We start from the raw sequence: 25,388 nt of genomic DNA on the forward strand, positions 1-25,388 counted from the left end.
TTAAGTATATCTATAAAAATGAGTCAAATGATTCAAAACAAAAGGATATAAAATATGATACCATCTACCTAAAACATGGCAGGGGAAAGGAATAAAAATTTAGTGCTTTTAGAATGGGTTCAAACTTAAGTGACCGTCAACTTAATATAGACTGCTATATGCATAAGGTGTTACATATAGACCTAAAGGTAACCGCAAATCAAATCCTGGTAACAGATATGCAAAAAATAAAGAGAAGGGAATCCAAGTATATCAACAAAGAAAGCTAGCAAACCTTGAAAAAGGAGAACAAGAAAGGAACACAAAACTACAAAAACAACCATACAACTAACAAGATGGCAATAAGTACATACCTATCCAAAATTACTTTGAATGTAATGGGACTAAACACTCCAATCAAAAGACATAAAGTGACAGAATGGATACAAAAGCAAGGCCCATCTATATGCTGCCTATGAAAGACTCATTTCAGATTCAAAGACACATGCAGATTTGAAAGTGAAGAGATGCAAAAGCATTTATCACGCAAATGGAAGTGAAAAGAAAGCCGAGGTAGCAACACTTATATCAGACAAAATATACTTTAAAACAAAGACTGTAACAAGAGACAAACAAGGAAAGTACATAATCATGCATCCAACAAGATATAAGAATTGTATAAGGGAACCATCCAACAAGATATAGGGATTGTAAATATTTATGCACCCAACATGAAGACACCCAAATATATACAGCAGCTTAACAACAAACATAAAGGAAGTAATCAATAATAATACAATAATAGTAGGATACTTTAACACCCCACTTACATCAATGGATAGATCATCCAAAGAGTAAATGAATAGGACACAGTGCTATGAATGACACATTAGACCACATGGATCTAACAGATGTATTCCATCCTAAAACAGTGGAATACACATTCTTTTCAAGTGCACATGGAACATTCTGTAGAATAGATCACACATTAGGTCACAAACAATTCTCAACAGGTTTGAAAAGACTGAAGTCAAAAGTCTAGCACCAGACAGCTTCACAAGTAAATTCTACCACACATTTAAAAAAGACTTAATATCCATTCTTCTCAAACTATTCCAAAAAAATAGAAGAGAAAAGAAAGCTTCCAAATTCATTCTATAAGGTTAACGGTACCCTGATACCAAAACCAGATAAAGGCACTACAAAAGGAGAGAGACTCTGAGAGACTGAAAGGGGGGGTGGGGGGGTGGGCGGAGAACGAACTACAGGCCAATATCTCTAATGAACATAGATACAAAATCCTCAACCAAATATTAGCAAACCAAATCAAACAAATCATTCACCACAATCAAGTGGAATTTCTTCCTGTGATGGAGGGTGGTTCAGTATTTGAAAATCAATCAATATCAAATCAACATCACATCAACAGAAAGTATAAAAACTATATGATCATTTATCATTTCAACAGATATAATAAAAGCATTTGACAAAGTACAACATCCATTCATTATAAAAAACCCTCAACAAAGTAGGTTTAGAGGGAACATACCTCAACATAATAAAGGCCATATATGGAAAACCCATTGCTGAAATCATACTCAATGGTGAAAAACTAAGAGCTTTTCCCCCAAGATCAGGAATAAGACAAAGATGTCCACTCTCACCACTTTTACTCACCATAATACTGAAAGACCTAGTCACAGCAAAAAGAAATAAGAGGCACCCAAATTGGTAGGAAAGAAGTAAAACTTTCACTAGTTACAGTTGACAAGATATTATATAGAAAACCCTAAAGACTCCACCAAAAAACTAGAACACATAAATTAATTCAGTAAGGTCGCAAAATATAAAATCAATATATAAAAATCTGTTGCATTTCTATACACTAAATTATTAGTATAGCAGAAAGAGAAATTCAGAAAACAGCTCCATTTACAATTTCAGTAAAAAGAATAAAATATCTAGAAATAACCAACGATGTAAAAGACCTCTACTCTGAATATTATGAAACACTGATGAGGGGCACCTAGGTGGCTCAGTCAGTTGAGTGTCTGACTTTGGCTCAGGTCATGATCTCACGGTTCATGAGTTTGAGCCTCACATGGGGCTCTCTGCTGTCAGCACAGAGACCACTTTGAATCCTCTGACCCTATCTCTCTGCCCCTCCCCTACTCGTGCTCTCTCTCTCTCTCTCTCTCAAAAATAAACATTTAAAACACTGACGAGAGAAATTGAAGATGACACAAATGGAAAGACAGTCCATGCTGATGGATTGTGAGAACAAATAATTGTTAAAATGTCCATACTACACAAAGCAATCTACAGATTGCTAATGCAATTTCTATCAAAATACCAATGGCATTTTTCACAGAACTAGAACAAATAATCCTAAAATTTATATGGAACCATAAAAGACTCCAAAGAGCCAGAGCAATTTAAAGAAAAAGAACAAAACTGTCACAATCCCAGAATTCAAGATACACTGCAAAGCTGTAGTTATCAAAACAGTATGGTACTGGCACAAAAACAGACCCATAGATCAAAAGAACAGAATAGAAAGCCCAGAAATAAACTCACAGTTATATGGTAAACTAATTTTCCATAAAGGAGGCAAGACTACACACTGGGAAAAAGACAGTCTCCTCAACAAATGGTATTGGGCAAACTGAACAGCTACATTCAAAAGAATGAAACTGGACCACTTTCTTACACCATACACAAAAATACACTCAAAATGGATTAAGGACCTACATGTAAAACCATAAAAACCCTAGAAGAGAACACAAGCAGTAATTTCTCTGACAGTGGTTACAGCAACATTTTTCTAGATATGTCTCTTGAGGCAAGAAAAACAAAAGCAAAAATAAAACTACTGCGACTACATCAAAATAAGAAGCTTCTGGAGTGCCTGGGTGACTCAATTGCTTGAGCGTCTGACTTTGGCTCAGGTAATGATCTCGTGGTTTGTGAGTTGGAACCCCATGTTGGACTCTGCACTGACACAGAGCCTGCTTGGGATTCTTGCTCTCTCCTCTCTCTCTCTGCTTCTCCACCACTCACACTTTCTCTCTTTCTCAGAACACATAATCTTTAAAAAAGAAAAATAAGGGAGCACCTGGGTGGCGCAGTCGGTTAAGCGTCCGACTTCAGCCAGGTCACGATCTCGCGGTCCGTGAGTTCAAGCCCTGCGTCAGGCTCTGGGCTGATGGCTCGGAGCCTGGAGCCTGTTTCCGATTCTGTGTCTGCCTCTCTCTCTGCCCCTCCCCCGTTCATGCTCTGTCTCTCTCTGTCCCAAAAATAAATAAATAAACGTTGAAAAAAAATTTTTTTTAAAAAATAAAAAAGAAAAATAAGAAGCTTCTGCACAGCAAAGCAACTAACAGAACTTAAAGACAACCTACTGAGTGAGAGAAGGTACTTACAAATGACCTATCCAATAAAGGGTTAGGGTGTCCAAAACATATAAAGAACTTATATAAGTCAACACCAAAAACACATATAATCCAATTAAAAATGGACACAGAAGACATGAACAGACATTTCTCCAAAGAAGACATACAGATGGCCAACAGACACATGAAAAGATGCTTAGCATCACTGATCATCAGGGAAATGCAAATCAAAACCACAAGGAGATATCACTTCACACTTGTCAGAATGGCTAAAATAAACAAGAAGCAAGTGTTGGCAAAGATGTGGAGAAAAAGGAACCCTCATGCACTGTTGGTGGGAATGCAAACTTCTGCAAAAACTGTGGAAGACAGTGTGTGTTTCCTCAAATAATGAAAACTAGAATAACCATATGATACTGGGTATTTACCTGAAGAACAAAAAAGCACTAATTGCAAAAGGTATATGTGCCCCTTTGTTTACAGCAGCAATGTTTATAGTAGGCAAATTATAGAAGCAACCTAAGTGTCCATCCACAGATGAATGGATAAAGAAATGGTGTGTGTGTGTGTGTGTGTGTGTGTGTGTGTGTATAAACATACACATACACACATACAAGAAATGGTGTACACACACACACACACACACACACACACACACACACACACACACTGGAATGTTGCTCAGCCATAAAAAAGAATGAAATCTTATCATTTGCAACAACATGGATAGAGCTAGAGAGCATAATGCTAAGTGAAATAAGTCAGAGAAAGACAAATGCCATATGATTTCACTCATATGTGGAATTTAAGAACCAAAACAAACCAATAAAGAAAAGAGACAAACAAAAAAGACTCTCAACTATAGAGAACAAACTAGTGGTTACTAGCTGGGAGGTTAGTGGGGAGGATAGGTGAAACAAGTAAAGAGGATTAAGGAGTACACTTAATCATGATGAATGCTGAGTAATGTATAGAGTTATTGAATCACTATATTATACATCTGGAACTAATAGAGCACTGTTAATTATACTGGAATTGAAAAAAATTTTTAACTTTTTCCAAAAATTATAGTGCAACAGCAGGACAGTACAGATGAGTATGGCTGTTTTCTAATAAAACCTCTTTACAGTCACTGAAATTTTAATTTCTATAAATTTCACGTTACAAAATACAAAATTTTTTCATCCATTTTAAAATGTAAAAATCATCCTTAGCATCCAAGCTATATTAAAAAAAAAGCAATAGGCCAATTTGATCTGTGGACCACAGTTTGCCAATATTGACCTAGAATTTTAGTACTTGCTTCTTTTTTAAAAAATTATTTTTAGAAACTCGACATCTAAAATTTTTAATTATATATTTTTCTCTTTTTTTGTTCATCATGTTCTTAAACCCTGCTTCTTCTTTTTGAGATCATTTTTCTTCTAATTGAAGTATATCCTTTAATCTTGTTTTATTCAGACTGATAGCTAACATTTACAGATGCTTATTTATATGTGAAGCACTGGTCTAATAAGTACCTTACATAAATGAATTTGCTTCATCTATACAATATCCTATGGCATAGATCCTAGGAAATGTCCTATCCCATGAAAAGTCTTTATTTCACCTTCACTCCTGAATAATAGCTTGGCTGGTGAAAGAATTCTAGATTTGCAATTCTTTTCCCACAGCACTTTAAAAATAATACTATAAAATGTCAATCTGGTGTTTGTCCCTTTGTAGGTAATCTGACTTTTCTCTCCAATAGCTTTTTCAATGTCTTCTTTTTCCTTGATTTATAGGTATGAATTTTTAAAAATTTATCCCAGTTGGTCCTCAATAAAATTTTTCAACCGGTGGGCTTACAGCTTTCTTCAAGTCTGGGAAATTCTCAGCCATTATCTTTTCTTGCATTGCTTCTCTACCACTCTCTCTCCTTTCAATTTCTGGATCTTATAATCTAATCCCCCCAAGGCTCTTACCTTTTTTTTTCTTTTTTAAATCTTATTGTACTTTTGCATGTTGCATTCTGGAATACTTGTTCATTTAATCATTCATTTCACTAATTTGTTCTTCAGCTCTGCCTAGTTTACTACTGAGTTCATTTTATTTCAAACTTCATAGTTTTCCTTTCCAGTGATTCCAACTGATTCTTTTTTCATAGCTCACACTTTTGTTTTCATGTTCCTCCCCCTGTTTATCTCTTTGAGGATATAAAAAGTACTTCCTAAGTCCTTTTCAGATTGTTCCATTTGCTCTGTTTGCTCAAGAAATCATTCTTTCTGTTTTTTTCTTTTTTTTGATCACTACTGGCGTCTGTGTTCTTTAGATGCTTTGTGATTCTTCGGTTGAGATCATCTGTAGATTTCTCTCATGAGTACCCTGGGCAGTAGCACTTTTTGACCTGGACAGAGAGACAGCTCCCCAGCCTCATTCTTCAGAGCCCTACCCAGCATCATAGTTCAACAGACTATGCCCACCTGGAGCTACTCTACTCTTAGAGACCCTGGAATTCCTTAAACAAATGGCCCAAGCCTGCTTCCAAAATCTACATGGACCTCTTCCCAGGATTCAGACTCCTGAGGGCAGACTATATGCTGTTGTTTGTTCACCCTTAAGCCCAAGGGGTGGCCAAGTGGCAGGGATGTGTACACTGAGATTGGAAAAACCAGGTAAGTTGATCACGTGCACACATGACAGGCCCCTCGTGATGTAGAACAGCCAGAGAAAAAGGCAAGCCACAGGCAGCCTCTCCCCTTGCTGCCACCTTCCACCAAAGAATCCCAAGGAATCAAAGAATTTTAAACTTGTCCTTTCAACTTATTATAAAGATATATTTGTAAAAAATACAGAACATATTTTACTTAACAAATATTAACTTGATTTATAATTTTTAAACATCTATACATATAGTATGTAGGCCTCCATTTAAACTCCTACTCAGGGCCTCACAAATGAGGGGGCAGGCCAGACTCATAGTGGTTTTTATTGACACTTCAACCTCTGTGTTGGAAGGCACTAGGCTTCAGTACCACCTGCGGACAAGAGAAAAGTCTTGCCTCCTCTAGTCCGGGCAGGTAACTTGGATCTAGCTCCCCACCATTCCCAATCCCTGCTCACCATCATAGATTCCCAGCTATTTCTTTCTTTTAGGAAGTAATCTCCACTTCTGACGTATGGAAATTTTTTACCTTTTTTAAAAAAAGTGTGGTTATGTGCTTATTAGTGTGTGTGTATTTTAGGTATTCAGAGCAGAAGGGAAAGGTTTCAGCATATTTTTAATCTGCCATCTATGCCTGAAAGTAGAGCCCCTGCTATAAAGTATGGAAGTCAAGAATGCTTTATCTGATATCATAAGGTGAGCCAAGAAACAAGAATCAAAACTAGAGCTCAGATATGGAAGTCTTCATTGCCTATGACACAGACTTGATCACAGCAAACCATCACAGCTGGGAAACAAAAGTAATCTCATTTTAATAAAAATCATAATAGTGTACCAATTATCTCCACAACCTGGGAGGAGGTGGCCTCTCTGGTCCTCAGTTTCCCAGCTACAATCAAGTGAGTTCAATAAGCTAATGTCTAGTCATTTAAAAAAGCCCCTTTTCTTATTAATTTTTCTAATTTCACATAATATAGGCCTAGGTCAGATTTTAATACCATCAAAGAGTGACTTTCTGAGCCTGAACTATATTAGCATTTCAGAGATAATATCAAAAGAAATCATCAAGGTGCTTGGGTGGCTCAGTCAGTTAAGCGTCCAACTTCAGCTCAGTCATGACCTCACAGTTTCTAAGTTCAAGCCCCACATCGGGCTCTATGTGACAGCTCAGAGCCTGGAACCTGCTTCAGATTCTGTGTCTCCCTCTCTCTCTGCCCCTCCCCTGCTCTCTCTCTCTCCCTCTCTCCCTCTCAAAAATAAATAATAAACATTTTTTTTTTAAAAAATTTAAAAAAAGAAATCATCCAAACTATCCAATAGGGTATGTAAGAGAGCTTTGGTAAATTGCAAGATATTTTGTCAAAGTAAGATAATATTGTTACATATGGTGGAATATACATTCAGTATTATACACTCAAAAATGGTTTATGTGTAAAGGAGTAAGGACTGCTCGATGAAAAGGAACTGATTCACTAGGAAAAACTGAGAACAGGGAGGTGAGTAGTCAGCAAAGCAACCACAAAATTAAGCCAAAATAAAACTTCAGTCTTCAGGGATAAAGTATAATAAGCCTCCTTGCAATGAAAAGGGCATACCTCTCTTTGAACAAAAGTATCAGAAAAAGTATGAGTCTATGAAGTAGCTCTGTTGAGCAAGACATTTTAAATAGCAACACTTTATACCATAGTTGCTTCTAAGTACATCATTTCCAGCAACTCAATAGCATGCATGGTTATCAAGACAGGCATCTACAAATATCCAAGACAATTACCAACTCACCCCAAGTAAGAGTAGCCAGGGTCAAGAGCTCAGGGATTGACTCCTGACATACTACATATTCTGGAGAATATGGATCTGTTTGAACTTCAGCATCCCGATAATCAGTCTGAGTGCCCACAGTACACTTTGAAGGGATAGATGGGTACTTAGCAGAAGTAGTAGGAAAAGTATATGGCTCTGTCCTAAAAGGGAAAATTATTTTAAAAATTAAAACCTGATCCAATCACTTACAATACTACATAGTCAAGCAGAAATGAATCCTTAGCTTCACTAAGCCTATGCCCCCTTTAAACATGCACAAATTCATGCACCCAGTGTAACCAGGACTGTGGCCAATTATCTTGAGTGAACTGCCTTGCTATTCTCACCTCTGCCAAGAAACTGAAGGGATATAAATGCCCAGGTCTATTCATAAAAGTGCCTGTTCATCTGTATATCATTGGGCAGGGTTGAACATAGAGTTATAAAAGGTGGATCCTAGCTTGTCATACAGTTACTTCTGAACATGTTTAGAATTGCTACTTCCTAGTTTCTTTCCACTCTGCTTGTAGTTACACATCCAATTTTAGCTGTTTCCCTCTAGAAATACAGGAACAGAGAAAAAAGAGATTCTTTCTGAATTTTTAAAAGATAAGGCTCTTTCTAGATGGACAATTCAATATTAATGCTGGGATCACTTGGTTAATTATGGAATAGTTATCTCATCCCTTAGACAAAAATTAATTCCAGATATTTTAAAGCATTTAATGTAAAAACGAGACTATAAAAGTAATAGGAAACATGAGTAAATACACCATCTTTGAGTGAAAGTGTTTCTCAGCATGGCTCAAAAGCCAGAGACTATAAAAGGAAGTGATCAATAGAATTAAGGTTAAGTTGAAACTTCTACACCTCAAAATGTCATAAACAAATTTAAAATATGAATGGCACACTTAGGAATACGTTTTACAACATATAGGATAAAAGTTAAATAGCCTTTCTACACAAAAAGTCCTTATAAATCAATGACAGTCAAATATCAAAAGAAAAAATGGGTAAAGAACAATTCACAAAACAAAAAGTAAAACTTCTAACACATGAAAAATTAATGAACATAACTAGTAATCAAAGAAAAATAAAGTAAAACAGCAAGATGATATTTTATTACATCACATAAGCAAAGACTGAGAAGACTGAAAATACCTAGCATTGACAAAGTTGTGAAGAAACAGGCATTCTCATAAACTGTTGACTGAAATACAAATAGACACAACCTAACTAGAAGGTAACTTATCGATCTAACCTTTATCTGACAGGTTATCTTATCCAACCTTTAAAAATACCCTTTTGGGGGCATGTGGGTGGCTCAGTCAGTTAAGCATCTGACTCAGTTTTGGTTCAGGTTGTGATTTTGTGGTTCAGGAGTTTGAGCCCCACATGAGCTCAAGCTTGGGATTCTCTCTCTCCGTCTCTCTCTGCCCCTCACCAGCTTGTACTCTCCCTCTCTCTCTCAAAATAAATAAACTTAAAAAGAAAAAAAAAAACAACCCTTTGTCCCAGCAACTGCACTCCTAGGAATTTATTCTAGAAAATAACTGGACAAGTGTACAGAGATAAATGCAAATATGTTCATAAAGTCTCACGTGTAAGAGTAAAAAATTACAAACTCTTTTTTTAATAGCCAATTAAAAAATGGTTACAACTGATGTTATTAGGCGTCAACCTTGGATCCATTATTTTCATCTTATTTTTTTATTCTGGCTTTTTAATTTATTTTTTGGTTTAGTTATTTATTTTGAGAGACAGAGAGTGAGCACATGAGCAAGCAGAGGAGGGGCAGAGAGAGAGAATCCCAAGCAGGCTCTGTGGTGTCAGCATGGAGCTTGATGCAGGGCTCAGTCTCAGGAACTATGAGGTCATGACCTGATCTGGCTCTTTTTAAGTACAGAAAAAAATTTTTAGTTGATTCATTTAAACATATGCCTACTCTTATACATAATTTTTGTAACAAAACATATGATAGCACATATGCTTTAATGTTTTAGTGCAGTGCTTTTTTCCTTTACTTTTGAGTTAGCTTCCCTCAATATCTTTTCCTCCCTAACACCCACAGCACTACCCTCTCTGTATATCCTAGATCTAGAATATATTCTTGAATTATCCTTGAATCTTGCTGTATTTTTACCCACTCTTATTCTTCTACACTCACACAAATACACACATGTAGAGTGTTATTTTATTGTTTTGCTAACATGGAATCTTATTATGAATACCTTTTTGCATGTTGCTTTTTTAACTAAACCATACTTCATGGAAATCTTTCTAATCTATTCATGTGGGTCTTTTTCAAGAAAAATCAAACTTAAATGATCACCATGAATAGAAAAACTACTTCAAAAAATATGGCATGCTTATAATGAAATTTATGCAGCTATTAAAAGTAACAATGAAATCTGTATTTATGAACATACAAAAATGTCCATGATTCAATGTAAAATAGAAAAAAAGGACACTATGAAGCAATATGTACAACAGGAGTACATTATTTTTATTTAAAACCTGTGTTTTGTGCATAGAAAATGCCTAGATGGATATACAATAAAGTAACAATTATTTCTGGATAGTAGGATTACAGATTTTTTTCATATTTATAGTTTTCTAAATTCTCTCTTTTTTTTTTAACCTGGACATGTATTACTATTAAAATGAGCAAAAAAAACAACATAGCTATTTCCATTTAAAAGAATATGTTTTCTAGTTGGTAAAAGAATTAGTTAAATTACATAAACAAAAAACTATAACAGCAAAAAAGACGAATTTCCATTTTAAAAAACAGTCAAAGGTAATGAGAGGTGTTTATATATAAGCAAAACATATACAGCTTAGCTCTTAAAAAATGCATTTCAAATGAGCTAGAAAGAAGTACCTATTTGGAGGTTCAACCTGTAATGAAATAGTACTTTTTTTTTTAAATAGTAATTTAATTTGTTATTAATGCTGAATTCTAATGGTATGGAAATAATTTTTTTAGCAGCTGCTATGAATTTCTAAAATATGTAGATAATTTAAGTGTTTATAATTTCTTACATTTTCAGCAGAAATTATTCTACTATAAAAATTCTTGTTGAGGAAATAACTTCAGGTTTATATCATCCCAGATCTTATGCATATTTTTATATAATACCATTAGTTTGAATCAAAAGAATAAATTGTTTTCTGAATTAAAAATTAAATATTTGAGCCATCTGATCAAGTATGCTAGGATAAGACCTAATGAGGGACACCTGGGTGGCTCAGTCAGTTAAGCATCCAACTCCTGGTCTTGGCTGAGGTCATGATCTCAGGGTTTGTGAGAGCACAGAGCCAGTTTGGGGTTCTCTCTCTCCCTCTCTCTGCCCCTCCCCCACTAGCACGCATGCTCTTTCTCTCTCTCTCTCTCTCTCTCAAAATAAATAAATACACAACAACAACAACAAATAAAATTCATGAATCCTTCCGACTAAGTTTTATGGTGACTTAAGACCCTTGTAGGTGGGTCAAAGGAGAGGATGCAAAGGGGGAATGCTACTTTGACAGAAGTCCTATAATAACTTAATACAGTTTCTTTCCTAACTACCACATAGACACCAGGAGCACAGACTATCTGCCATACCTGTAGTCTTCTAGATTTTCCCTTCCAGCCCAATGAAACTAAACACAATGAGGGGTTTCACAAAGTAGCAAATCCTGTTCTGTAATTCTGTAAACTCCAATGAATGTTTGTATTTTTTTAGACTTAATTTTTTCAGGGGCACCTGGATGGTTCAGTTAGTTGCGGCTCTGACTCTTGATTTCAGCTCAGATCATGATCCCAGGGTCATGGGATTGAGCCCCATGGCAGGCTCTGCGCTGAGCATGGAGTCTGCTTGAGATTCTCTCTTTCTCCTTCTGCCCCTACCCCATTTGCATGCATGCCCTCTCTCTCCTAAAAACATTTTTTAAATAAAAAAAATAAATTTAAATAAAAAAATAAATTTTTTTAACAAAGATAATTTTTCATAGTAGTTCTAGGTTCACAACAAAATTAAGAGGAAGGTACAGAGAGTTCCCATATACACTTTGCCTCCACATATGCATATCCTGCTCCACTATCAACATCCCTCACCAGAGTGGTACGTTGGTTACAACCGAAGAAACTAAGGGGCACCTGGTTGTTCAGTCAGTTGGGCTTCTGACTTTTGCTCAGGTCATGATCTCACGGTTCATGAGTTCGAGCCCTGCATCAGGATCTGTGCTGGCAACTCAGAGCCTAGAGCCTGCCTTGGATTCTTCTCCCTCTCTCTCTGACCCTCCCCCACTCATGCTCTGCCTCCTCTCACTCGCTCTCAAAAATGAATAAACATAAAAAAAAAAAAAACCAAACTAAGGAACCTAAATTTACACATCATAATCATCCTACAGTGTACATTAGAGTTCACTCTTTGGTGTTATACATTCTATGGGTTGGACAAATCCTTATGTATATACATATACATATACATATATAACATGTATCCACCATTATAGGATCATACAGAGCATTTTCCCCACCCTAAAAATCTTCTGTGCTCCTTCTATTCATCCATGCCCCTCAACCCCCTGACAATAAATGATCCTTTTATAATCTCCATAGTTTTGCCTTTTCCAGAATGTCACACAGTTGAAATCATACAGTATATAGCCTTTCCTGATTGGCTTCTTTCACCAGTGATATGTATTTAAGATTTCTTTTTCATTTCTTTTCATGTCTTGAAAGCTCATTTCTTTTTAGTGATGAATAATATATTACATTGTCTCCAAGTACCCTAGTTTTGTTTTTTTTCCCCCTCATCTCTGTATTTTGTAAATTTTACTACGATATGTCTTGGTGTTGGCCTGCTTTTCTTGATTTTGATGGCAGTTCTCTGTGGCCTCTAGATTTGGAGGTCTGTTTCCTTCCCTAGATGAGGGATGTTTTCAGCTATAATTTCCTCAAACAGACTTTCTCCTCCTTTTTCCCTCTCTTCTTCTTCTGGGACTCTTTATGATATGAACATTATTATGCTTTATGGAGTTGCTAAGTTCCCTAAGCCTACTTTCATGATCCAATACTTTTCTTCCCCTCTTCTTTTCAGCTTTATTATTTTCCATAATATTGTCGTCTATATCACTGATTCATTCCTCTGCTTCATCCATCCTTGTTGTCAATACATCAAGTCAGTTTTGCATCTTGGTTATAGCAGTTTTTATCTTGACCTGACTACTTTTTAGGTCTTTCAACCTCTGTGGTAATAGACTCTCTGATGTCTTGTATGCTTTTCTCAAGCCCAGCTAGTATCCTTATGATTGTTGTTTTAAATTCTAGATCAGGTATATTACTTATATCTGTTTTGATTAGATCCCTGGCCATGACCTTTTCTCGTTCTTTCTTTTGGGATGAATTCTTCCATTTTGGCATTTTGTCTAAGTCTCTGTTAGGAAAGCCTGTTATATTTTCTGCTCCTGAGAGTAATGGCTTTATGAAGAAGAGGTCATATACTGTCCAGGACCTGGCACTTCAGAAAGTGTCTCTGGTGTATGCTGTGTGCTCTCTGCTTCTGTCTTTTGGCTGCTCTTTCTCTCAGGTCAGTCCTCTATAGAGTTTCTCCTTGCCTATAGTGGGAAGTATTTGGACTTTGGCCAGAGTGTGGCAAGTTTTAACTAGGTGTGCTCTGGTCTGTTAAGAGAGACCTGATGTTATTTCCACTAGTAGTGAAGCTTTGCAGCACTCTATGATCAGTAGATTTGGTGCATGTGAGGGGTTTGTGCTGGTCTTTGGGTGGGAGGGTCCTCCTGCTCTGATTCTCAAAAACATTCCCCCTAGTAAAGAAGCACCTGCAGAATGCAGCAGGGCGGGGCTTGGTATAAGTGTTTTGGGCCACCACTATTGGTGCTGTGTTGCTTACTGAAGTTAGTTTATGCTGAGGAGCAGGGAAGGGAAATGGTGCCAGCCCTCTCCCTCATCCTGGAGTGGGAGTTCACACCCACTGCTGTCTGGGAAGCCATCACAGAAGAGTGAACAATCTCCCCCTCACGTGTCTCAGGTGTCCCTCAGATCCCTGCCTTCACCCTGTCTGTCCAAGTCATCTGCCCACCCAGCAGTGCAGTGTACCTGGGTTTTATCCCAGGCAGGCCAATTGAGTTTTAAAACTCCAAACTTTAGGGACATGGCATGGCACAGACCCATGCTGGTCCTCTAGGGGTGGGTCTTGTCACACTGGGGCTGGTGCAGGTTTGTCCCTGAAGAGCAGCTGCACCAACACATAGGAACTTGGAGTTTGGAATAAAGTGCAGCAAAAAGCCAGTGTCCAGGTCAGCTGCCTGCAGCCGGTGTCCCTGCGCCTATGCTTATGGGCAGGGGAGCATAATGGCACCTGCTGGTTCTTTTGTCACCAGAGAGGCAATGCCACTTCTTCCAGATGCACTCCAAGAAGGGGGAACCATCTCTCCCAGTGTGTCTGAGGGAATCCTCAGTTCGCACAGTCTGCTTCCAGGCTCTCCTCCCTCCTTCTCCCCAGGAGCACTGCCTCACCTGCCAGATTCCATATCAGCCATGGCAGGAAACTCTAAAACTTCAGTCTTTGAACTCTACTGGTTATAAAAACTATGATAATCAGCCCTTTTCATTTCCACAGTCAATGGCTTTGCAGAAATGTTTTCCTTGTGGAATCCCTTATGCAACACTCACTCTCTTTCTCTCACTTCTCTCCATGATCAAGGCTCCCTCCCCTCCACAATCCTTTTCTCCCCCAAATCACATCTCTGCACCTGCTACCTTCCATGATGTGACTTCTTCTCTCCCTCTAGTAGTGCAGTTTGTTCTGCCAGTCCTCAGATAGATTTCTTGGGTGTTCAGAATGATTTGATATTTATCTATGTTCAAGGAAGAGTCAAGCCTAGGGTCCTCCTACTACTCTGCCATTGTAGCTCAAAAAACCAGAGGTTTTTAATTAATGAAGTCCAGATTATCCACCATTTCTTTTTTTTTAATTTTTAATGTTTATTTTTGAAAGAGAGAGAATGTGCATGCAAGTGAAGTAGGGGCAGAAAGAGAGGGAGACAGAGGATCCAAAGCAGGCTCTGCACTGACAGTAGAGAGCCTGATGTGGGGCTTGAACTCATGAACTGTGAGATCATGGCCTGAGCCAAAGTAGGACACTTAACTGACTGACCCACCTGGGCAACCCTCCATCATTTCTTAAAAGGATCGTACCTTTGGTGTTATAGCTAAAAAGTCATTGCTGTACCCAAAGTCATCTAGGATTTTTCCTATGTTATCTTCTAAAAGTTTTACAGTTTTGCATTCTACATTGAGATCTGTGATCCATTTTGAATTAATTTTTGTGAAGGGTGTAAGTTCTGTGTCTGGATTCCTTTTTGTTATTTTGGTTTTTTGCATGTGGATGTCCAGTTGTCCCAGCACCATTTGTTGAAAAGACTACCTTTACTCCATTAGATTGCCTTTGTTCTTTTTGTCAAAGATTAGTTGATTATATTTATGTGGGCTATATCTGGCTCTCTATTCTAGTTCACTGATCTTTTTGTCTATTCTTTCCCCAATACCACTCTGTCTTGATTACTATGGCTTAATAGTAGGTCTTGATGTCAGGTAGTGTCAGTCCTCCAACTTTGTTCTTCTCCTTCAATATTGTGTTGGCTATTCCAGGGCTCTTGCCTCTTCATATAAGTTCTAAAATCAGTTTGTTGAAATCCATAAAATACCTTTCAGGGATTTTGATTGAGATTACATTAAATCTATAAATCAGGTTGGGAAAACCTAACATCTTGACAATATTGAGTCTTCTCATCCATGAACATGGAATACCTCTCCATTTATTTAGTTCTTTTATTTCTTTATCGAAGTTTCAGTGCTCCCCATATAGATCTTGTATATATCTTGTTTAATTTATACCTAAATATCCCATTTTTTATAGTAGTGTAAATGGTTTTGTCTTTTTAATTTTAAATCCCACTTGTTCATTGGTGATATATAGAAAGGAATTGACTTCTGTATATGAACCTTGTATCCTACAGCCTTACTATAATCACTTATTAGTTCTAGGTTTTTTTAGCCCTTTCTTTCTGATTGTCTACATAGATGAACATGGCATCTGCTAACAAAGTCCTGCGTTAGCTAGGACTTCTATGATGTTGAAAAGGAGGGGTGAGAGGGGCCATCCCTGCCTTGTTCCTGATCTTAATGGAAAAGCTCCAAATTTCTCACCATTAAGTATGTTGTAGTTTTTTTGTACATGTTCTTTATCAAGTTGAGGATGTTTCCCTCTATTCCTAGTTTACTCAGCTTTTATCATGAATGGGCACTGGGTATTTCAAATACTTTTCCTGCCTCTATCACTTTGGTCATGTGATTTTTCTTGTTCAGCTTGTTGATATGACAGATGACACTAATTGATTTCCAAATGCTGAACCAGCTTTGCAAATCTGGACAATCTTACATGGTCATAGTGCTTGGTCATTTGCTAACATTCGGTTGAGGATATCTGTGCCTATGTTCATGAGAGATAATGGTCTGTAGCTTTCTTTTAATGTCTTTGTCTGATTTTGGCATTTGAATAATGCTGACTGCATAAAGTTAGAAAGTATTCTCTCTGCTTCTATTATCTAGAGATTACAGACAATGGTATCATTTCTTAAATGTTTGGTAGAATTCACCAGTAGATCCATCTGGTTCTGGTGCTTTATGTTTTGGAATGTTAGTACTTATTGATTCGATTTCTTTGATACAGGTCTATTTACATTGCCAATTTCCTCTTGTGTGAGTTTTGACAAGTTGTGTCTTTCAAGTGATTAGCTTTTCATCTAGGTCATCAAATTTGCAAGCATAGAGTTATTCATAGTATTCCCTTATTATCTTTTTCCATAGTAACCATCTTTATTTTCTTTTTAAAATTTTTATTTTATTTTATTATTCTCAGATTAGTTAACGTACTGTGTAGTCTTGGCTTCAGGAGTAGAACCCAGTGATTCATCTCTTACATATGACACCCAGTGCTCATCGCAAAAAGTGTCCTCCTTAATGCCCGTCACCCATTTAACCGCCCCTCCCCCATCAACCCTCAGTTTGTTCCCTGTATTTAAGAGTCTCTTATGGTTTGCCTCCCTCTTTCTTTTTGTCTTATTTTTCCTTCCCTTCCCCTATGTTCATCTGTTAAGGCCTCCCAAATTCCACATATGAGTGAAACAATATGATATTCATCTTTCTCTGACTGGTTTATTTCACTTAGCATAACATCCTCTAGTTCCATCCACATTGTTGCAAATGGCAAGATTTCATTCTTTTTCATCACCAAAAAGTATTCCATTATATATATATACCACATCTTCTTAATCCATTCATCAGTTGATAGACATTTGGGCTCTTTCCATAATTTGGCTATTGCTGATAGCACTGCTATAAACATTGGGGTCCATGTGCCCCTCTGAATCAGCATTTTTGTATTCTTTGGATAAATTCCTAGTGGTGCAATTGCTGGGTCATAGGGCAGTTCTCTTTAATTTTTTGAGGAACCTCCACACTGTTTTCCAGAGTGGCTGCACCACTGTATCAGCTCTAGCAGTTTTTTGGTAGTGTCAGATTTTCCATGTAGAGTATCATTCCCCCCAACAGTGCAAGAGGGTTCCTTTTTCTCCACATCCTCACCAGCATCTGTTGTTTCCTGATTTGTTAATTTTAGCCATTCTGACCGATGTGAGGTGGTATCTCACTGTGGTTTTGATTTGTATTTCCCTGATGATGAGCACTGTTGAGCATCTTTTCGTGTGTGTTTGCTATCTTGATTTCTTCTTTGAAAAAGTATCTATTCATGTCTTCTGCCCATTTCTTCACTGGATTGTTTTTTGGGTGTTGAGTTTATTAAGTTCTTTTTAGATTTTGGATACTAACCCTTTATCCGATATGTCATTTGCAAATATCTTCTACCATTCCATTGGTTGCCTTTTTAGTTTATAGCTTCCGTCACTATGCAGAGCCTTTTTACCTTGATGAAGTCTCATTAGTTTATTTTTGCTTTTGTTTCCCTTGCCCAGTAAGAAGGTGCTATGACCAATGTCAAAGAGCTTACTGCCTGTTTTCTCCTCTAGGATTTTGATGGTTTCCTGTCTCACATTTAGGTCTTTCATCCATTTTGAATTTATTTTTGTGTATGGTGTAAGAAAGTGGGCCAGTTTCATTCTTCTGCATGTTGCTGTCCAGTTTTCCCAGCTCCATTTGCTAAAGAGACTGTCTTTTTTCCATTGGATACTCCTTCCTGCTTTGTCAAAGATTAGTTGGCCATATACTTATGGGTCCAGTTCTGGGTTCTCTATTCTATTCCATTTATCTATGTGTCTGTTTTGGTGCCAACACCATACTGTCTTGATGATTACAGCTTTGTAATACAGGCAAAAGTCTGGGATTGTGGTACCTCCAGCTTTGGTTTTCTTTTTCAACATTACTTTGGCTATTCAGGGTCTTCTGTGGTTCCAAACACATTTTAGGATTGTTCTGGCCCTGTGAAGAATGCTGGTACAATTTTGATAGGGATTGCACTGAATGTCCAGATTGCTTTGGGTAGTATCAATGTTTTAACAATATTTGTTTTTCTAATCCATGAGCATAGAGTGTTTTTCCATTTCTTTATGTCTTCTTCAATTTCTTTATAAACTTTCTACAGTTTTTAGCATACAGGTCTTTTACATCTTTGGTTAGGTTTGTTCCTAGGTATTTTATGGTTCTTGGTGCAATTATAAATGGGATCGATTCCTTGATATCTCTTTCTGTTACTTCATTATTGGTGTATAGAAATGCAACCGATGTCTGTACATTGATTTTACATCCTGCAACTTTGCTGAGTTCATATATCAGCTCTAGCAGGTTTTTGGTCAAGTCAGGTTTTCCATGTAGAGTATCATGTCATCTGTGAAGAGTGCCAATTTGACTTCTTTACCAATTCAGATGCTTTTTATTTTGTGTTGTTGTCTGATTGCTGAGGCCAGGATTTCCAACACTACATTGAACAACAGTGGTGAGAATGGACATCTCTGTCATGTTCCTGACTTCAGGGGTAAAGCACTCAGTTTTTCCCCACTGAGGATGATATTAGCTATGGGCCCTTTGTATATGGCTTTTATGACATTAAGGTATGTTCCTTTTATCCCAACTTACTTGAGGGTTTTTATTAAGAGAGGATGCTGTGTTTTGTCAAGTGCTTTTTCTACATCTATTGACAAGATCACATGGTTCTTATCCTTTCTTCTATTAATGTGGTATGTCACATTGATTGATTTGTGAATATTGAACGAGCCCTACAGCCCAGGAATGAATCCCATTTGATCATGGTGAATAAGTCTTTTAATATACTGTTGAATTTGATTTGCTAGTATCTTGTTGAGAATTTTTGCATCCACGTTCATCAGGGATATTGGCCAATAGTTCTCCTTTTTAGTGGGGTCTTTGTCTGGTTTTGGAATCAAGGTAATGCTAGCTTCACAGAATGAGTAAGTAAAGACTCCAACAGCTAAACATGAAAAGGGTATGGCTGGAGAAGGCCAGCTGGTCCCCAGACAAGTCCATCCCTACTAACATAAGGTGGAATTATCCTCACTGCTCAGAAATTCATCACGGCCATAATTCCAGAGCTGACTTCATTCAGGGATACTGATTGATTCTTTAAAAACTTCTAAGAAGGACAGAGATTATCTAAGATGTCAACTGTCAAAGTTTGTTATAGGAAATCCCTCATGTCACAGTTAATTTAGAAAAGAAGTGAAAAGGCCCAGTGTTCATGACTGTAGACCTCAGAACTCCCCATAATTAAATGAACAACTTTTAAACCTGATGTAATTATGACCTCCAAAGTAGATGATCCAGTGAGCCTACATTTAAAGTATTATCAAAGGTATCTTTAGGGAATCTACTGGTCTCATGTCTCTCCCTTTGCTCATATAAAACATTTCACTAAAAACAAGTCTGCAGCTGTCCTTGGGTAAAATGAACCACACAAAGTTGCTCTGTCAAGGGGGAGAGCAAGAAATCTATTCTCCGTCTATGTAAGAGCCATAGGTATCCATGCAGTCTTAAAAAAATCAAAGGAGAATTGGGATCAGAACTGGCATTTATCTTAAGGATTATAGACATTTGATAACATATAGTCTATTCATAAAATGCTATATAATAAGGGGTAACCATATCCTTTAAATGCTTGTTTGAAAGGCAAGCCCTAGCTAAATTTCGATTCAGAAATCTGAGACCTTAAAAAAGGTTTCTTTTCCTGATCATTTCATTTTTTTCTCTCAGACAAACATTAAGTTATACTGACATAGGAAACAGTAATAGCAAAAACAGTATAGCCCTAAAACAAAAGACTAGGAAACTGGACATTAATCCCAGATTCGGCTCTTATCCTTTACTTCTCTCTTACCTTGGTCCAACCCTCTTTGGGACAGAAACCATGTTTTATTGATCTTTGCATATTAAACATTTTTATTTTTTATTTTTGAGAACAGAGACAGATAGAGCATGAGTAGGGAAGGGGCACAGAGAGAGGGATACACAGGATCCAAAGCAGCCTCCAGGCTCTGAGCTGTCAGCACAGAGCCCAACACGGGGCTCGAACTCGGGAACCTTGAGATCATGACCTGAGATGAAGTTGGATGCTCAACCAACTGAGCCACCCAGGCGCCCCTGATCTTTGCATATTAAAATAACTTGTATAGCTTAGATGATTATTAAATTATGAAGTTCCAGTATTCAAAGCCTATTTCATGACTGATTCATTTTCTTTTTTTAAAATTTTTTTTTCAATGTTTATTTATTTTTGGGACAGAGAGAGACAGAGCATGAATGGGGGAGGGGCAGAGTGAGAGGGAGACACAGAATCGGAAACAGGCTCCGAGCCATCAGCCCGGAGCCTGACGCGGGGCTCGAACTCACGGACCGCAAGATCGTGACCTGGCTGAAGTCGGACGCTTAACCGACTGCGCCACCCAGGCGCCCCTGATTCATTTTCTTGATAAAATGTTGAAGAACTGTTGCCAAATAAGTGTGTGTTTCAGGTAAGTAAAAAGGATATTTAAACTTTTATTTTTACCATAACTCATAATAAGAAGAAATACATTTTACATCATAACCATTACATACGAATGTATGTATGTATCTATCCAAAACAAAAGTTATAAGCAAAAAAGCAATTTACCCTGATGCTTTTGGTTATTTTCTATTCAATTTTGTTTTCTAAAATGCTGTTCATCACCCACTAAAATATTTCATGACTTTCGAATGATTTATGATCCAGAATTTGAAAAATATTGATCTAGAGAACCATCTTCTGGAAACAAGCATGGGAACAAACAGCAAATAAACTAGAAAAAAAGTATTAAAATAATGGCTACTTACTTGGTTACTGCAAAAACGACATTAAGGGGCATCTGTTGATGAAATGGAAGGAAAGGCCTGGCGGGAGAAAGAAGAACACAAACATGTGGGACTTATGCATTGTGTGCTCTCTGTGCCTTATTCCAACTCTCAGATTCGTCCCTTAAAATCAGTGAGCTTGAATATCCCATAAATCTGTAATCCACAAACCTGGGCAAACACAAAATCACTGGGCAGTGGGGAGATTTTTGTTTAAAATGCAAATTACCAGGTCTAGCCCAGGAGACTCAGTACATTTAAAGTAGAGCTAATGAATCTGCATTTTTAATAAACATTCTGATGTTTTCTCTGAAGATGGTAAAGAAGCCACACTTTCAGAAGTGATGCCTTCTACCTGGACTTCAGTTGGTCATTAGATCCCACTTCCTTGAGACATTCTGAAATTCCCAGTGATTTAGTTTTAAAAACTACCCCCAGAAAGTCTAGAAATTGAGTATACCATGTTAAAAATTTAACATTTCTCTGAAAAATCAGCATCACATAACTTCCATAAGGAGGATGCTCACAAATAACAATGCAGATTACAAATTTACTTTCTCAAGGAAGCCTATGTATGTATATCAAGATTTTTTCTTTTTTTTTCAATATATGAGGTTTATTGTCAAATTGGTTTCCATACAACACCCAGTGCTCATCCCAAAAGATGCCCTCCTCAATACCCATCACCCACCCTCCCCTCCCTCCCACCCCCCATCAACCCTCAGTTTGTTCTCAGTTTTTAACAGTCTCTTATGCTTTGGCTCTCTTCCACTCTAACCTCTTTTTTTTTTTTTCTTCCCCTCCCCCATGGGTTTCTGTTAAGTTTCTCAGGATCCACCTAAGAGTGAAACCATATGGTATCTGTCTTTCTCTGTATGGCTTATTTCACTTAGCATCACACTCTCCAGTTCCATCCACGTTGCTACAAAAGGCCATATTTCATTCTTTCTCATTGCCATGTAGTACTCCATTGTGTATATAAACCACAATTTCTTTATCCATTCATCAGCTGATGGACACAAGATTATTTTTCTAACCACATAAAACCTATAGGGAGATTCTCATTTTAATTTGACTATATGGATATCACATGAGCATTAATCACAAATGAAACAAAGTGAAACTTTCAACCATGTTGGTTTTGGCAACATTCACACAACAGATAGCAAATGTCACCTACGTGTCCACTTATAACAATTGCCCATGTACTATGACTGTCATGGTGTCTCTGCTGCATCTCACTTGATTTGATGACTTCATTTTGTTCTCAAATATACGTTCCTATTTACAGCTAATAGCTCTGAAGTCAGGCAGATTTAGCTGGAAATCCCAGATCTGCCACTTACTAACTTAAGAGACTTCAAGCAATTTACTTCTCCTGTCTTGGTCTCAGCTTCCTTACTGATAAATGGGGATAATATATCTTATCCTATATTTCTGTTGTAAAAATTGATTATATATATCAAGCACTTAAATTGGTGCCTGGCACACTGCATGCACTCAGAAGTGACAGCTGGTATCATTATCATAAAGACATTCTCTAAAAATACCAGGGCTCATTTTCATTAGTAATTACTTTTTACCTTTCAAAGTATTTATAGCGATTCTTTCCAGTTACTTCAGGATCTGCATAAACCTCTTTGGCCATCTGAAAAGATGTATCTGTTCTAAAATGAAGCAGGAGAACATTATTAAAGTCTAACATGTCATTTCCAAAATTTCTATTTCATATTTTTATGTCTATAAAGTAGGAGATACACAGGGTATCTGAGACTGAGAGCAAAGTCTTCTCTAACATGCATCTGACTGACCTACATCTCAGACTAGATAATACAGTAAAACCTTAGATTGTGAGTAACTTGTTCTGTGAGTGTTCTGTAAGACAAGCAAACATTTCTAACAAATTTTACTTGATACATGAGCAATGTCTTGCAATACAAGAGGTACCAGATGACAAATGTCACATGATCACAACTGAGCCAATGGTTCTTCTCTCTCTCTCTCTCCCACTGCGGGGCTGTGGGTGATTGTCTTCCATGCTCAGCTGTTCAGTCTCAGGCCATGGTGTTTGGCAGAAATCAGTGATTTTTCAGAATGTTGGAAGGTGCCCACAACTGACACTGGTATTTTCTTGTCACTTCAAAACACCTGTGGACAGTAGCACCTGCGTGGCTCAAGTCGGTTAAGCGTCCGACTTCAGCTCAGGTCATGATCTCACAGTTTGTGAGTTCGAGCCCCGCATCAGGCTCTGTGCTGACAGCTCAGAGCCTGGAGCCTGCTTCAGATTTTGTGTCTCCCTCTCTCTGCCCCTCTCTCACTCACGTTTTCTCTTTCAAAAATAAATAAACGTTAAAAAAAAAAGTTCAAAGCACCTATGGACAGTCCTTTGCTTTTCCATACAAGAGTAAGCCTAGGAATGCTTTGCTTCATTCTAGGTCAGGTTGCCTGCAGATAAAGACCCTTTCCTTTGCTGCCTTATTGCCAGTTACATTAAATATAGTAAATGACAAAGAGTTTATTAATACTGTACTGTAGTCAATATCCATGTGAGTGTATACAATGGTGCCCATGCAGTAAAAGATTCCACTGAGCCAAGAGACAGCAGTGATTCCATTAGTGAAAGTCATCCTACACAATAACCCTCCTCCCTCTTGTCTCCCTCACACCAGCCATGAAGGTTTTCAAAGGTAAGTGCAGGTTAATTTGTTCACTTTTCTTTATATTTTGTATTTTCCTTACGATTTTATATTATATTACAGTATTGTAATCATTTTTATATGAATATTTTTGGGTTGTGGAACTAATCGTCTGAATGTCCATTATTTCTTATGGGGAAATTCGCTTTGATATACAAGTGCTTTGGATTACAAGCGTGTTTCCAGAATGAATTATGCTCTCAAACCAAGGTTTTGCTGTAATTACTTTCCCTGAGCCAGGAAGCCAGGAACCAACAAGAGGAAGTAAGAGTAAGAAAAGAGTAGACATAGGCTATCCCACATACAAAAATGCATACTTTTAATTAATAGCACATAGGAATAACAGAGTTTTAAGAGACAATTTTTTATGTCCATGCTGAAAGGTAGCTTTTTAAAATTTACTAAGTTTGACTCAAATAATTAAAAGAATAAAGAATTCAAGAGACTTATCTCTGAAGGTGCTTTGGCTGTAAGTCTCCAAAAATATATATTTAGATACTAGCAGAAAGGTATAGTTGCAATTTCTAAGATAGATCAAAGAAACAACAAATTCAGTCCCCTCTACCTTTGCTGGCAAGTTGTTATTTAATATATATATTCACTCCAAGGTTCTGAGAATATCTACTAACCTATAAACCTATAACCATTGCCCCTAAATCAGGCTTGTTTTGGGTAGAGGGGTTAACATAATTTTTTCAATGTTTATTTACTTTTGAGAGAGAGAGAGAGAGAGAGAGAGAGACAGGGTGTGAGCGGGCAAGGGGCAGAGAGAGGCAGACACAGAATCCAAAGTAGGCTCCAGGCTCTGACCTGTCAGCACATAGTCCAAAGCGGGGCTCAAACCTATGAACTGCGAGGTCATGACCTGAGCTGAAGTCAGACACTTAACTGACTATGCCACCCAGCACCCCCACTAGGTAGAGGGGTTAAGAGAGAGAATTGGGGGTCAATCAACCTAGGTATAACATCACAATTGTACTTTCAAAAAATGAAGAATAAAAAATTTTAAGAAGAAAAATAAATTCATTAAAAACATGAGTAGCAACTGAAGCTACCTGACACTTACATGGCAAGGTGCCAGAGGGCTTCTCTGTGTTTCTCCTCATGTCTCTTCCATTCCTGACGGATGAATGGTGGGACAGGGTCTGCCTTGCTCCAATACAGAGAATATCTTGGATAATGAATCAGGTTACTGAACATGGTTCTAAACCTGGGAACTTTTCTCTAATATTAAGACAGGGAGGTAGGGAAGAAAAGGACAAAATTTTACCATCAGATTTTCTAAAGCATTTTATTTATTATTGTAAATTTTTTTTAAAGGTACAAAACAGTGAATGTGGCATAGAAAGAAGAGATATTGTATATGCACAGACTATCTCTAGAAAGATACCCAAGAAACTGATAATAGATGACTGCGAGAAGGGGCCTGAGGGTCAAAATTTACTTCACACTATATACGCTTTTGTACTACT

At 37.4% G+C, this 25,388-nt stretch overlaps 1 protein-coding gene across 4 annotated transcripts in view; it reads right to left on the reverse strand.

Moving 5' to 3' along the window:
• Nucleotides 1-25,388, reverse strand: part of CFAP91 (cilia and flagella associated protein 91) — a 76,956-nt gene that overhangs the window by 45,787 nt on the left and 5,781 nt on the right. For all 4 annotated transcript variants that reach the window (XM_030330197.1, XM_030330201.1, XM_030330200.1 and 1 more), the window contains 4 exons: nt 24,983-25,140; nt 22,804-22,887; nt 21,203-21,259; nt 7,795-7,976 (listed from right to left, as the gene is read on the reverse strand). In XM_030330197.1, the coding sequence (XP_030186057.1) occupies nt 7,795-7,976; nt 21,203-21,259; nt 22,804-22,887; nt 24,983-25,140 (481 nt within the window). The remainder of the gene's footprint in view (nt 1-7,794; nt 7,977-21,202; nt 21,260-22,803; nt 22,888-24,982; nt 25,141-25,388) is intronic.

The sequence above is a fragment of the Lynx canadensis genome, chromosome C2, assembly GCF_007474595.2.
Source record: "Lynx canadensis isolate LIC74 chromosome C2, mLynCan4.pri.v2, whole genome shotgun sequence".
Classification (NCBI taxonomy): Eukaryota; Metazoa; Chordata; class Mammalia; order Carnivora; family Felidae; genus Lynx; species Lynx canadensis.